Here is a 12,582-nt window from a genome sequence, read left to right as displayed (position 1 = left end):
GGTCGATATGTTTTTCTGAACCTAGGTCCACAAAGTTTTCACAAGAAAATTCAACTTTGCACCGACGGCTTCTAAGTATATCTAGATGATATAGATAGAGCACTGAGAGACTAGATGAAATAGAAACACACATATCTTAAGAAAATTATAGTACCTTTTTGTTTTGGATGTAAGACTGCAAAATCTACGAATTATTGCTCAATTCAAATAACGTGTCATTTAATTCATTTTTCCTTTAATAAATACGCCTGAGGCTTTTAATTACCTAATTGAATTGTTTATTGTAGTCACTAATTGATCACTTCTAAATGAACTAGTTGTTGTTATTAATTTAATTATTCTTTTATATTTAGTATTTAGTTTCAAATTTAGATAAACAGTTAACTAGTTTTTAATATTATCTTTTATTGATTTTTGATCAAATTATTGAATTGTAACATTTTTGTTTATTTTAATTTATACACATTTTTTTTTTATATATGAACAATGGGAACAACTATTTATGTTGTATTTTACTTTGGGCACTTTTCGCTACAACTGCGCGCTCTTTGGCGCTGCTTTTTTGTTGTTTTTCTGCTTTTGTTGCTGTTTCTTTTGCTGTTGTTTTTGTTGTTGTTCACTTTCGAGACGAATTCGAATTCGTTTCATTTTCAATTCGAAACGTTTGCATAACACGCACAAACAAACAAATGAATTAGGCACAACTATACTATATGTATATTTGTATACATACATATATACTTTTGTGTTTTCTTTTTACAATTATTATATATTTTATTGATTTTTATTGTTAAACTAGAAATAAATAGAAAATAACAAAAGCTCAGTTTGATGTTTGAGACCGTCGCAGCCGACTTTCAGTTTTGATTTCGCGTTTCATTTTATGCAACTGAGCACAGCAAAAAAACAAATACTAAAATTTGGCATGGCCAAAACCAAACCAAACAAAAGTAACAACAACAACAGCAACACTGCCGAAAATGCGGCCAAAAAGAATGCAGCACCAAAATAAACCGAAGCCCAAGCAAAACGAAACGAGTCACAACAAAATGCAGTCGACAGCCCGCAACTTCGAGCACTAATTGGCAGACAGAGAGTAAGAGCGAGTGAGTGAGTGCGGCTAGAAAAATGAGGAGGGGAGGAGGAGGCGAGTGAGTGTACACAAACGCGTGCCATAGTTGGGGTTCATTTACTTGTTAAAATGAAAATAAAACTGCAAACACAATACAAATGCAATGGCATCCTAAGAAGCAGCGCAAGCAACGAGAATGAGAGCGAGAAAGAGAGAGAGAGAGAGAGCGCATCTGGCATACACATGACAAACACAGAGAAGAGCGCACAGCAGTGTCCGAGCGTAAGAGCGAAATTGCAATTTTTAATTCATAAAATCACAAAAACCGCATGATGCAAAACGGAAAACGGCACAAGCAGCTATTGCAACAAAAACAAATGCAAAGAGAGTGGGAGACGGATTAAAATGTTTGATTTTGTGAGAGCGTAAGAAATGCTTTCAGTGTTGTTGTGCTCTTTTGGAAAAATGTCTAAAAATTTTCTTTGGGTTTATTTTGCCTTCTGTCAAATCAACGTTAAATTGCGTATACGCAATTTTCCCCAGAAATATTCTAAAATACCAAAAAAAAATAAAAAAACACGTGAGCTTAGTTCGGTTATATATAACAAAAGAAATGAAACTAAAAATGATTAACGTATCCGATTGGTGTGAAAAACATATGGATAAAAAGTGAAATGTGATGAAATTTTAAATATGCATGTCACATTTGCACATTATTTTCACAATTATCTGTAAAATTTCATATAGCATACTTTTAAATGCATAAGAATGTATTAAGATTAAATACAATGAAAATTCAAAGAAGTAATTTGGGATGTTTAAAGTCAATCGGAAGCTGCAAAAATAAAATTAAAAACATTATTTAAAATCAACAAACAGATATGCGAAGCGCTAAAACAGATGTGATAAAAGGCAAATATGTACATGCTAGAATGCATTTGATATAGAGCAACTATTTTCACATCGTACCAATCAATCAGCAGTTCAAAATTTGGACTATTGAAGCAACAATTCGTTGCGGCCACAGAACCAATTTATTTAGTTCAGTCTTTGGGCTTCCGTCCAAACATGTGACCGACTCGTGGATGACATCATTAGTGTGGGCGGGCGAGTGAAAATGTAGAAAAATGGGTCTGTGATGATGCAGATGGCAGTCGCTTCAGTTTAAACAAAACGAAATGAAAAAAAAAAATAAAATAGATGCACAAATCACAGCAGGCAGACATTTGGGCATATACGAAGCAAAAAATATGAAACAGAATTCTGTATATAAATAGTCAAAAAGCCGCTCAAAATTTTTAATGAATTTCCTTTTTTTCTTTTTTGTTAATGTTTATTGGCCTCACTTGAACCAGAGCAAATGACGACAACTTGAGCACGTGCATAGTTTCAATGCATTGCTTTAGAGGGAATGCCCCTAATGTCGTCTCACTTTTATTGGTGGAGTATGATGAGAGGTAATTCGTTAAATGCTCAGTAAAAGTGAATTAAATTATGACTAAGGTTCAAAAATTGAGAATTGTATTTCAAGATTTATTTATACCATTTTAATTTAAAAACCAATTTTCGTATAATTATGCTGTTCATTCAGTTTTGAGAGTGTTTCGCCGAGTTTGCTTCTGTTTCCAGCACATAATTCCTAGGCATAATACTTTTTCGCTGGCGAGATTAGCCAAGGCCACCCAGGGTTTTATTGGTACATTGGGCAATACGTCAACAAAAATAAGAAGGTTCAATTAGGCATTAGGACAGTCTGCCTATAAGCTATAAGTATGATTTTATAAAACACAGAGGAGCAACAATTATTATAGAAAAATTAACATCCTGATTATTTAAACGTTTAGGCCTTTATAGACATCATAAGTTTTAAAGATTCAATAATTAAGAGTCGCATTAAGAAATTATCTTTGTCAATGCAAAGATTCGCGAGATTCGCGTCTCGCCAGACGGTCACAAAAATTCGAACGATTGGCAATGCTAATTATTGATATTTTGTTTTGTTTTTTGACATGTTTCTCATATTTTATTTTTTGTTTCTGTTAACTGTGTTGTTCATAATTATCAGCGTGAAAACCCATTTATACCAATACACAAACGATCGTGTGTGTGTGTGTGTGTATATGTGTACGTATGTGCATGCAGAGTGTGAGTCTTTGTTTTGCTTTGGATTCTTCATATGAACTAAATACATATATATGTATGTAAATATTTTATTGTGGCGCGATAAGAGGGGCCTCAACGAAAGCGTTATGATGGCTTTTTTCGCTATCTGTGAACTGTGCGAACGCGACGTCTGAGCATAAATCAGTTCTACAATCGTATTTATATATATTTGTAGATAAGTTGATGGTCATTTAAATTAACGAATTTACATAATGCAATGCGAAAGAAAAAGAACTTTTGGCGATGGGCGAGAAATGGCTAGAAAAAGTTTACGTCACGCACAACAGCAACAACAATAACAACAATAATAGCAGCAGCAGCAGCGACAGCAGCCGGCAAACTTTAACGGTAACAACCACCATTTTGACTGAGCGAGAGAGCGCGCAAGTGTCACTCACGTGTGACTTCGTATGTGTGTGTGTGTATGCGGGTGGCTGTGTTCTAATGTTGTGAGGGTGTCTATTAAACCCATTGGCACTATGTGCCCCGATCCTGCTGGCTAGTCAAACTTGTTACAAAACAAATAAATATGTATTGAAATAACGCTGCTTCGGCTATCATCCGGTGCCAATCACTTTCGATTCATTTTGTTGCTAAAATTAATCTCACTAATACACTCACACATCATTTTGCAGCGGCCCTTGCGCTACAAATATACAAGCAAACAGCTGGCAGCAACAACAATACCAACGACTCACCTAGTAGGAAAATATTATATTTATTTTACACGAAATTTGTGTAGAATTTTTTACAGCTTTTCAATTTCAAACAGTTTTAAGCACTTGTTTAGCACATTTGACATGCATTTTTGTATTAATAAATAAATTTTGCATTCGTTAGCAATTCTTTGGTTTTTTGTGTTGTAATTTTCTCCTCAAGCCTTTAATTTGTAGCACCGCGCACTTTGTTGACACCACTAAAAGAACGTAAATTTATATTATTGCACCCAATTAAAATTTTAACACGGCGTCAACTTTTATTATATCCAAGCCGCGAGTGTTGAGCGTAAACGCGCATAACGAATATAAACACTTAAAAAATCAGCCATCAGCAACGAACGTCATTGGTCGAAGCTCCCTCGATAGCTCGTGGTGGCAAGTCGATATTCGTGTAACGATGAATCGGTATCTCTTAGTAAACTATTGTGTGCTGACACTGCTGTGGCAACGCTGTTAATTGCACTATTTTTGAAAATTCAAATGAAAATCACTTTAATTTTAACTCATTTAAAACTTAATTAAGTTATATAAGTAAGATGTAATTATTTTTAGATCGATTTGGGAATGCAGTTCTTGTTGAGCTCCTTAATACAACAATTTTACTTTTGTACGTTTTACAGCTCAAGCTAAACTAACCTAAGGGCGATTTGTATTGTTCGACAAACAAAGCTATTATAATAATAAATTCTATGAATTTAGTTTCTTTTGTTCCTCCTTTAGCTTGCCATCGCCGGGTGGTTTCTTGTTCGTAGACGCATGCTGATTTTTGCCATACAACATATCCGTAAAAAGCGCCGCAAAGACCAAAACGGCGCCAAACCATTGACGAGCGATCAGCACATTACCAAATAGCAGCACAGAGCAGAGAACCGTAAAGAATTTTCGCGTGGTAGTGACCACTGAGCAAGCCAACGGTCCAAAACTGGCAACCATCAGAAAGATAAAAAGCTGCCCCAAGGCACCGCACAGCGCAATCATGGACAAGTGAATCCAGACCTCCGAATGCCGCAAAGCAAACTGTATAAACTCAATGCCTTCACCTGTAATAGGACCAAATTGGTTATTAAAAACTAACATGCAGTTCACGCGCTTACACACCTGTTACAACCATGGCCACGCCGAGCATTAGGGTACTCCAGTAGTTCATGGACAACATCATTTGCTGACCCGAGGGCGCACTAGCGGCACGCATACGCTCCTGCACGGCACCAGTTAAGCCGTCCATGGACAAGCTCAAAAAGAGCAGCAGCTCACCCAATCCTGTTGTCTCTGCTGGTAAATTGGCCACCTTGCTCTCCTTGTACATGAATAGTATAACACCCAGTACAATTGTCAGCACACATGCATAACGCGTCCAGCTGTAGGATTTGCGTCCAACCAGCACGCCCAGTATCATAACAGGGATCGGTTTGGCCGACTTGCCCACAACGGCAGTGGGATAGGGCACCCAACGCAGCGCCATATTAGTGGATACCATGGCCAACAGATACGTCAGTGAGCTGGCGGCGTAGTAGCCCGTGTGTGTGGTGTCTTCTTTTTGTGGCTTCACCGTCAGCATGCCTAAACAAAACAAATCGGCGTTACATATTGAGCGGCTACGGCGATTGCCAGTTACCTTTGGCAAATAGGTAATTGCAAAGGCATTGCACCCAGACTAGGGCCAGGGTATAGGTAAACCGCTCGCCTATATTCCCATCCAGCTGCACCTGGTCGCCATACCGGCCGCGCGTGAGCTTCTCCTGCACTATACCATACAGAAAGTAAGCGAAAAAAATGCCCAACGCGTAGATCGCGAAACGGCTATGTTCCGGTATATTCATTGGCGTAGGTTTAATATGCTAACTCTTCTTTATTTCAACTTTATGCTTAGAAAACTAAATTATTCCTCACGGACACCTGGCATTGTGCTTTAAAAGCGTAAAACGCTGATTTGGTACAAATTTCTAATACGTGGAGTTTAGAGATGGTTTAATATAGCGACAAGTGTCAACATGTTATCGATAAATACTATTAGTGCTACCATCACTGAGCTGCAAGAAAATTCTAATTATCTTTAAGGCAATATATCGTCCATTGAGCGGGAGGTTTTGAACACACACACATAAAATAAAATATCAGTGAAAGCTCTCTTGTGCGGACGGTTGAGTTTTGATGTTTTAAAATGCGAAAAGTAGCAAAAAAAAAACCAAACAGAATTTAGAAATTGTATTTCCTTTATTTGGTTTAAAAATATGCGTGTAAAATATAATAAACTATATTACTTCGCTCTGTTGTTAAACTTTGTAATGCACTTAAATTTGTTCACAAATCCATACAAATATTTTAACGTCTTGAGTTTTTCTTCTTTTTTTTTTACCTAAAATATACATATATATATATAGCAGATACCCGAATATTAGCTGATAATGGTAATGGTTCTAAAATTATAAATATAAGTCCAATATTGAACAACAACAAACAAGTATTAATTAATAAAAGCAACAGTTTGCAGTAAATTGGTGAAGCGACTAGGCATTAAAAGCTAAGAAAAAAATAATGGGCAGATAATTTGGTAAATACAAACAGCTAGGGACCAAAAATAATGAACAGTTTCATTTGCGACTATGATATTGAGAGCTGCATAGGCGGCAGCCAGGTATAAAATAATATATATGCTGCGCTCGAGACGACATTCGAAGTGTCCAGCGGCGAAACAACCTGATCGTCGAACTTATACCAGCGTCCATAGTGAGCACTCTTGCAGAATGCCGTATAATGACCGCCCTCCATAGTGCCGTAGTGATTGGACACTGCATACAGCTGGTATGTTTTTGGAGTTACGGCACGTGATTCGACACGTGCTGTATACGGTTTCATTTCCAGATTTTCGAGCGGAAATTGCAAATAGTTTTGTTTCTTAATATAGGCACCTGCATTGCTGGGATCCGCATAGAAACTGTGAAAGAGCGAAAACAAGATAACATATGAAATGATTGAGACAGACTATGATATCCGCCTACCGCTTTAGGTGTACCACTAGCACTGGTGGCAGCTTGGAAATGTCCAATTTCTTAATTGCATCACGTTTTGTGTTGCAATTGGGGCAGTTCCAGCCGTGTATTTTTTCGCCACTGAAGTACATGTCCATGCACTGGTGCAGATAGCACAAATTTGCATTCGCCGGCAGTTCCAGGCTGAGATTCGAGAAGCAATCGTATGTGGCCGACTCCTTGGTGCAGGTCACACACTTGACGGTGCTCTTGATTTGACCATAGAATAAATGCTGTATTAGACTCTCCTGCGACTTGGTAAACTCTAGCCAGGCTTTCTCCGCGGCGCTAATGACATCTCGCTTTCGCGGCACTCGCAGGGTTTGCAAATCGGAATGCAGCCAATCCATGAGTATGGTGAGAAATTCATGTGAGTCTTGTTGATCGACCCCGCGAAAGATTTTCTGATACTGGCCCACAACGTACTGCAAAATAATAAGTAAATAAATCTCATCTTAAGAATATCTTCAAATTCTCTTTCCAATACTCACTCGCAAATCACGACTAGCCACACACTTGTATTGACCATTCCATAGCTCCTTGATGAGTGCGGCTACCTCTTCGATGACCTGTCCGTTAGTTTTGTTACGCCGACTTATATAGTTCTTGTATTTGTCCGATATGCAAAACTCCATTAATTGTGGCGTATTACTCAGACACTGTAGTATGCTGTTCATATAGCAAGTGTTGCCCAGATTCTTCAGTCCAGTAAGACCGCGCCCCTGTAATGATATGGCGATATTAGATATTAAAAGATCACAAATATGATTTTGTTTCATTTACGCGTCTGAGCGGAAATATGGAGCTATAAATATTGTAAGTTGGCGGCAGCTGAATTTTGACGCCCGCTACGCAAATCATTTGTGCGATTTGTTGCAACCACTAAACTTTAGCAGAATATTTAATTGCGGTTTTGGCTGAACATGCTTTGGCTTCGGACAGCGTGCGACTGAACCACATTGGCAAAACAAATGTGCAGCCCATGAACGCTAAACGTGACGGCCTATTGATTTGGTTAAAGTTATTTTTAGGCCCTGGCCAACCACTCACCACATTGTGGCCCACAACGGGCGAGAAATCACGGACTCGTGGCGCTGTCGGCTCAACGTCGCGGCTCTGTGGTTTCGTAGTGCGATCGTAGACGGGCCGGGGTGGTGCCTCCTCGTAGGTAACCGTATGCTGCAGTTCGTTGTTTGAAGTGGGTGGTGAGTCATCGGTGGGCGTGTCTGGCCTGGTACTTGTGGGCTCTGCCGGCGGCTTGTAATGACGTTTCGCCTCACGTGCAATGGCCAGCTGACGCTCACGCTCGAGACGATCGCGTTCATGCTGTTTGTCCAGCTCTTGACGCTCCTGTATCTTGGATTCAATGCGTTTGGTTGTTTCAGTATCATTTTGCAGGTGATTCTGCGGGGTTTGCTCCTTGTACCGATTCAGCTCATCGCGCAGGCGATTGTTTTCCATTTTCTAGGCAGCGTTTAGACACATGAGTAGCTATTGAAATTAAATATAGTTATTCACTCACATAATCGTCGGCCTTGCTTTCCAGTTGCATTATGTTGTAAAGCACCTCCTGCTCTGCAGGGCTTAGCATTGCGCCCTCGGCTTGCAGTTGCTTCAGCTCGAATATGCTCTGCCACTTCTTGGATGCGGAATCGAGCAGCATATCGTTATGCTGTGCCCGCTGCAGCAACGTCTCCTGATTTCGTATTATTTCATTAATAGAATTTTCCTGTGGATCCAGCGGCTGCTGATTCTGTTGGCTCTGTTCGTAGGTGCGCAGCGCAGCGGGCTTGCTGGCACGATTAATGCTGGGCCGTTGCTTGTGCTTAGTATTTGGCTCATTCATAACGTCTTCCTTCATGGTAATATCATTAATAGAAGGATATTCGATGTCATCTATCGTTTCGATATCATTATTGTTCTGCTGCGGCGCTTGTACGCTAGGATTGGTGCAGTGCGTGGGATACATCATGATGAAGTATTCGTAGCCGCCCTCCAGAATTTGTATGGGCGTGCGATAGGTGACGTCTGGATCCCACTGTAAAATTAAATGTATGAATATATTCGAGATGTTCGCTTGTTCTTATCCTATATATATATCTGATATAGTTGTTTAATGTTATTATGTTGAGCCTGATAGTTGCATAATTTGATGGAGATATGATGAAAATCAAATTGGTTGTTTACATTAAAACTCAGTTGTGGACCGAATTTTCCTATTGAAGCTATTGGATATAGCAGTCTGCTAATAATATGATTTTTCCCTTAGTTGGTTTGCTTAAGCTACTAAAAGGAAAGTTTCTCAAACAGAAACTCTGTTTTCGGCTAAAAGTTACTATGACAATTATAAAACATAGTGATCTATAATACCAGTTGGTTGGCTACACAATTAATTTACGCACATTTTTTAATATATCCAATAGGGTATAAATGGCTGCGTTGCCCGTCGGATGGGCATCTTTGCTGTTCCAGTCCATTAACACAACCGACTCCTTGACGGAGCGCGCGGCCCACGAGGCCTTGGCGCTGCTGCTTAGGCATGCCTGTAATTTGCCCGCCGACATGCTGCAAGAACAAAAGCTAGGCATTACAACAGGTGTTTCTGAGGCTGAAGTGTGGGGACTTACCCGGGCGTAATCAGCTCCTCGGGCACATTGAATGCACAGTAGTAGGTTAAATGCGAGTTGTTGTAGTCGGCGCTGTTGCGACAGTCCATGACCAGCACAGATTTCTGTTGCATGCGCCGGAACAGTGCCTCACAGCTGATAACGCCTAGTTTGGCATATGCCGCAGCGCTCGCCAATGAGCCTTTCTCATCAATTGGTTCCACTGACGGCAGCGGCGGGCTAATTGGGGCACCATTCATCTTCACATTGCCGCCGCCCGGTGGCAGCAGTTGTTCATAGCGTTTTCTAAGCGATGTGTTAATAAGCTCCAGCGTGTCCATGATGCGACGATTGGAGTCAGTGTCGCCGAGCACTTGCCGCACCGTCACCTTGTGCTGGTTGTAATCGGATTTGCCACGTATGGCTGACAGCATATTGAAGTACTTCATATATGTGATGTAGGCCAACTCTTGATCTCCATCCAGGCGATAGTCCTCAGCGGTCAAGTACAGTTTGCGCGCCGTGTTGAGTAAACTGAAATTTGATTTATTTTTTTTATTTATATTTGTTGACATCAGCATAAAAATTAGTGCACAGATGATGGCACACGGTTGCCACTGGGTTTTTAGGTGGGGCGGGGCGGTGTCTGTGGTGTCCACTTACATTTTCATGCTCTTGTTGCGCAAGTCTGGAATTGTCGTCCACTTCTCCAGATCTTCTATTCTGTCGCCCATATACAGTTTCTTCCACTGTGCCATTGTGTGTCCTGTGTGCGACAGCAAGCCCGTGTGTTTCCGTTTAAATTCGTTCTCCTCAGTCCCTTGGTCGTGATTTTATGTGGGTGCTGCTGCCCGTGAGCCACAGTTTGTGTGTTTGCCAAACACAAATGTTAATTAACATAACAGCGAGAATAACAGTAGCATTCACTAAATAAGCAATAAGTGCTTTGAAAACCACCGGTTGCGAGTTTGTTTCAAATAAATTTGTTGGAAAATACAATTTTTTTGGCTTAACATTAAACTAATTAGCGCGCATTGATTTAGAAGAGTTAGAACAGCCACTCACTGACTCCCACAAAGTTATCGATAGGCATCAACAGCTGTGCTTTAACCCTTATGTTAACATTGCTTAGCTAACTGACCGATAGCATGTGGTGGCCGGTCGATGTAATTGCTTCATAGATTGTGGCGGCCGCTTAATCAGATATGTCGACAACTGTCATTCACCTGTACACGTCGCTTTTAAATACGCGATTCAATCCAGTAAAACTCATACACTAATATTTATATTTCACATTTATTAGTTGCTTTACAAATAAATGAAAATATATTGACTATAAGGTAAATGAAAAATGCCAATTTTTGGCTAGCATACCATAATTATTGCTGCTTTTACTTGTCAAACCATGTTTGCTTTGGTTCCGTATTATGAACTATACTGCCATAGACAACGTCGCGAATAAAGTTGTTTACCTGATAAATGTCTGTAAATAAGCCAGGCAGATTTGGACTCCTACATTCGGGACCATAGGCCACAATGCCACACAGCTCATCCCCGGCTGTGACCGGACAGCCAAAATCGTACATGCATTCATTGTCCTGGTTAAATGCATGCGTGCACGCAATGGTCTCGGCCAGGCGCAGATGTGAATACTGGCTCTGGCAATCCATCTGGTTTAACAGATTCACCTGCTGGGTACGCATATCCTTGTGCTCGGAACTGCACGCCACCACCGTCAGCTTGCCATAGTCCACAATCGGACGGCTGCATAGTTTAACGTATTTGTGGTCATCGCCCGGTATGGGATCGACTAGTTTAACGACAGCAATGTCCATGAAATTTTTGGGATATTGGTACTGATGGGGCACGCTGATGGTCTCGATCAAAGCGAATCTATTGTCAAATAGCGTCTCCACGCTCAGCTCGTTCAGTCTGCGTTTGAACTTGTGCATGCAGCTGGCTGATGTCAGGATATATAATGGGGTATAGTAAGCAGCGCCACATGCGAATCGATCTTCATCCATAATGCGTAGTAACCACTCGCCCACATACGCATTCCTAGTCAACTGATAGCCATTGGTGTCCACTGTCTTTACTGGCGGCCTTACGCGCAAGTTAAAGGCCAAACTCGCGTGGGGGGCTCCTCTGACTAGTTCCATTGAAGGCACCAATTCCAGACAGAGAAGCACTACGAAATATTTGCACTTGCGATCCATTTGATGTTGTCTTGCAACTGATCGTATTAGCTATGAAATAAACTGTAAAGTGCCACATCTAATTGTCCTTAAATTTCCCTTTACGCCAGATTGCATAACTGATTGTATTAAATTCACGTATATACTATATGTGCATCTGCCCTATTATTTGTTTAGGTATAACTAAATTAAGTACGGGAATACGTCAGTTGAGATCTGTACTCATATTCATGAATACATACGTACATATATACATGAATATGTTCATATTGCAAGGAGTATTCATTTTTATTCATGATAACCTTTAGGTTCGGTTCGTGAACCCGTTTTTCCACATTTATCAACCTTTTTGGTTCGTAAAATGTTTAAAATGAAACGATTTAATTATTACAAATTTATTTTATTTTTTATATTGTCATATTTTTTAATTACTCAACTTCATAAATTCAGATAACCTTAATAAAAGACATTGTTATCATGTTTTTAAATATTTAAAAACATATTTAAACCAAGTCGATTTTTGAAATAATATGGTGCGCTTCAGGTTTTGGTTCTTTATTTTTTTTAGCTGATAAAATCAAAAAGTCTCCACATATAATTGTATATATTTATTTAATCGGTTTAGCTTTCTTATTTTGATGTTTTTGATATATTTGACGTTTTTGCTTATTCGATCGAGTAAATATTGCACGCGCCAACTGACCAGACCTGATTCCACGTTCAATTGTGTATATGAAGGGCTTAAGCTTCATCAGGTTCGTATAAATGCCGGGGTTCGATGTGTTCCTGCATGTGGAA

The 12,582-nt window shown here is 39.8% G+C and overlaps 4 protein-coding genes across 7 annotated transcripts in view; all 4 read right to left on the bottom strand.

Annotated features, from left to right (window-relative positions):
• The window catches only part of LOC135439925 (fructose-bisphosphate aldolase), a 187,327-nt gene that overhangs the window by 56,758 nt on the left and 117,987 nt on the right, over positions 1–12,582 (bottom strand). The gene's annotated exons all lie outside the window — the stretch shown is intronic.
• Positions 4,430–5,906, bottom strand: meigo (Solute carrier family 35 member B1 homolog meigo). Its single transcript, XM_064698808.1, has 3 exons — positions 5,570–5,906; positions 5,053–5,514; positions 4,430–4,994 (listed from the first exon to the last, which is right to left on the bottom strand). Exons 1-3 carry the CDS (start codon positions 5,772–5,774, stop codon positions 4,642–4,644), a joined length of 1,020 nt encoding a protein of 339 aa, XP_064554878.1. The 5' UTR covers positions 5,775–5,906; the 3' UTR covers positions 4,430–4,641.
• On the bottom strand, positions 6,150–10,660 carry Usp8 (Ubiquitin specific protease 8). Of its 2 annotated transcripts, XM_064698569.1 has the most exons (8): positions 10,253–10,660; positions 9,611–10,123; positions 9,386–9,548; positions 8,506–9,021; positions 8,034–8,447; positions 7,475–7,705; positions 6,954–7,408; positions 6,150–6,889 (listed from the first exon to the last, which is right to left on the bottom strand). In XM_064698569.1, exons 1-8 carry the CDS (start codon positions 10,345–10,347, stop codon positions 6,556–6,558), a joined length of 2,721 nt encoding a protein of 906 aa, XP_064554639.1. In that variant the 5' UTR covers positions 10,348–10,660; the 3' UTR covers positions 6,150–6,555. The 2 variants fall into 2 exon arrangements, with proteins under 2 accessions (XP_064554639.1, XP_064554640.1); XM_064698570.1 differs by lacking the exons at positions 8,034–8,447; positions 8,506–9,021; positions 9,386–9,548; positions 9,611–10,123; positions 10,253–10,660 and adding an exon at positions 7,767–7,916.
• On the bottom strand, positions 10,867–11,830 carry LOC135439778 (seminase). The gene has a single exon (XM_064698571.1). It carries the CDS (start codon positions 11,803–11,805, stop codon positions 10,981–10,983), a length of 825 nt encoding a protein of 274 aa, XP_064554641.1. The 5' UTR covers positions 11,806–11,830; the 3' UTR covers positions 10,867–10,980.

The sequence above is a fragment of the Drosophila montana genome, unplaced genomic scaffold, assembly GCF_035044405.1.
Source record: "Drosophila montana isolate Dmon_TW-CO22-7 unplaced genomic scaffold, ASM3504440v1 contig_779_1, whole genome shotgun sequence".
NCBI lineage: Eukaryota > Metazoa > Arthropoda > Insecta > Diptera > Drosophilidae > Drosophila > Drosophila montana.
Note: the sequence above shows the minus strand (reverse complement) of the source record. Positions and strands in the feature narration are given on the sequence as shown.

Coding starts and splice junctions, on each gene's coding strand:
- meigo (XM_064698808.1), bottom strand. CDS start 5,774: ATGAATATACCGGAACATAGCCGTTTCGCGATCTACGCGTTGGGCATT. Junction 5,515..5,569: donor CAATTACCTATTTGCCAAAG/GTAACTGGCAAT, acceptor TGTTTTGTTTAG/GCATGCTGACGGTGAAGCCA. Junction 4,995..5,052: donor CGTGGCCATGGTTGTAACAG/GTGTGTAAGCGC, acceptor GTCCTATTACAG/GTGAAGGCATTGAGTTTATA.
- Usp8 (XM_064698569.1), bottom strand. CDS start 10,347: ATGGCACAGTGGAAGAAACTGTATATGGGCGACAGAATAGAAGATCTG. Junction 8,448..8,505: donor AAAGCAAGGCCGACGATTAT/GTGAGTGAATAA, acceptor AACGCTGCCTAG/AAAATGGAAAACAATCGCCT. Junction 7,706..8,033: donor CCGTTGTGGGCCACAATGTG/GTGAGTGGTTGG, acceptor ATATCATTACAG/GGGCGCGGTCTTACTGGACT.
- LOC135439778 (XM_064698571.1), bottom strand. CDS start 11,805: ATGGATCGCAAGTGCAAATATTTCGTAGTGCTTCTCTGTCTGGAATTG.